We start from the raw sequence: 1,034 nt of genomic DNA on the forward strand, positions 1-1,034 counted from the left end.
TTTTCTCACAGCTCCCATAGAGAGAGAGAGAGAGAGAGCGCAAGCATGACACACACAGCAACCTGATACCACGGGCACGTAAGACACAGATGAGTCCGGATATGGGAACGGACCATAATATCTTCAAAAACAATACTTAATTTATCACCTGTCATCCTCGCTCGCTTACAAAAACATAATTTGTCATCCCCGGAGATCAAAGGTTGACGGCCGGATTTCACGCACGCCGGTTTTCGCATATGGAAATTATTATGATGTCAAAGGTCGCATATGGATATAATTATGGGTCAAAGATCAAAGTCATCAATCAAAATTGGCATAAGCTCCCGGTTATTGACTACTATGGGATCTAAAGGTTATGACTTCACATTCCATGGCCACAAGATAACGATGTGGTTATTTTGACAAAATTATTTGACAAGATATATTATCACATTCCCATTAGTTAATATAATGTGGTCACAACAAAATTTAGCAAACCAAACCTATCCCTTCCAAGGCCCCATAGCAATGCATATGGCATGTGGCAATTGGTATTGTATCTGATGTGTTCAAAAACAAACCTGTGGAAAACAGCGAAGCAGTCATGACAGACAGAGGTGTGGCTGTCGAATGGGAAGAGAATGTCACCCTCTTTACACAATTCACACATGAAGCCTTTGGCCTGGCATTTCTGATGGCACAAAGAAAGAGAGAGTTAAGATTAAATCAGATGCTGGCATAGTAGCACACTCACACATAGATGAACTAATTTTACATCAGAGGCTTCTCACTTTCAAGGGGTCATACCATGATCACGTTAGACATATAATTCAGAGAATACATATATATATATATATATATATATATAGTGGGTATAGAAAAGAATCACCCCCCTTTAAAATAATCCCATTTTGTTGATTTGCAGCCTGAAATGAAGACAGACACAGTTTTTGTTTTATCCATCCAAGTGAAAGATATAACACCAACCAACAGAAAACTTTCTTGAACCACCTTTTGCTTTAATTACAGCCTTTAGTCTGTTGGGATATGTC

The 1,034-nt window shown here is 38.9% G+C and overlaps 1 protein-coding gene across 1 annotated transcript in view; it reads right to left on the reverse strand.

The window, feature by feature from the left end:
* Positions 1 to 445: 445 nt before the first annotated feature.
* Positions 446 to 1,034, reverse strand: part of LOC107755590 (differentially expressed in FDCP 8 homolog) — a 97,698-nt gene continuing 97,109 nt past the window's right edge. Inside the window, exon 11 of the mRNA XM_016572481.1 lies at positions 446 to 673. Within this exon, the coding sequence (XP_016427967.1) occupies positions 446 to 673 (228 nt within the window). The remainder of the gene's footprint in view (positions 674 to 1,034) is intronic.

The sequence above is a fragment of the Sinocyclocheilus rhinocerous genome, unplaced genomic scaffold (genome assembly GCF_001515625.1).
Source record: "Sinocyclocheilus rhinocerous isolate Xijiao unplaced genomic scaffold, SAMN03320098_v1.1 scaffold1133, whole genome shotgun sequence".
In the NCBI taxonomy this organism is placed as follows: domain Eukaryota; kingdom Metazoa; phylum Chordata; class Actinopteri; order Cypriniformes; family Cyprinidae; genus Sinocyclocheilus; species Sinocyclocheilus rhinocerous.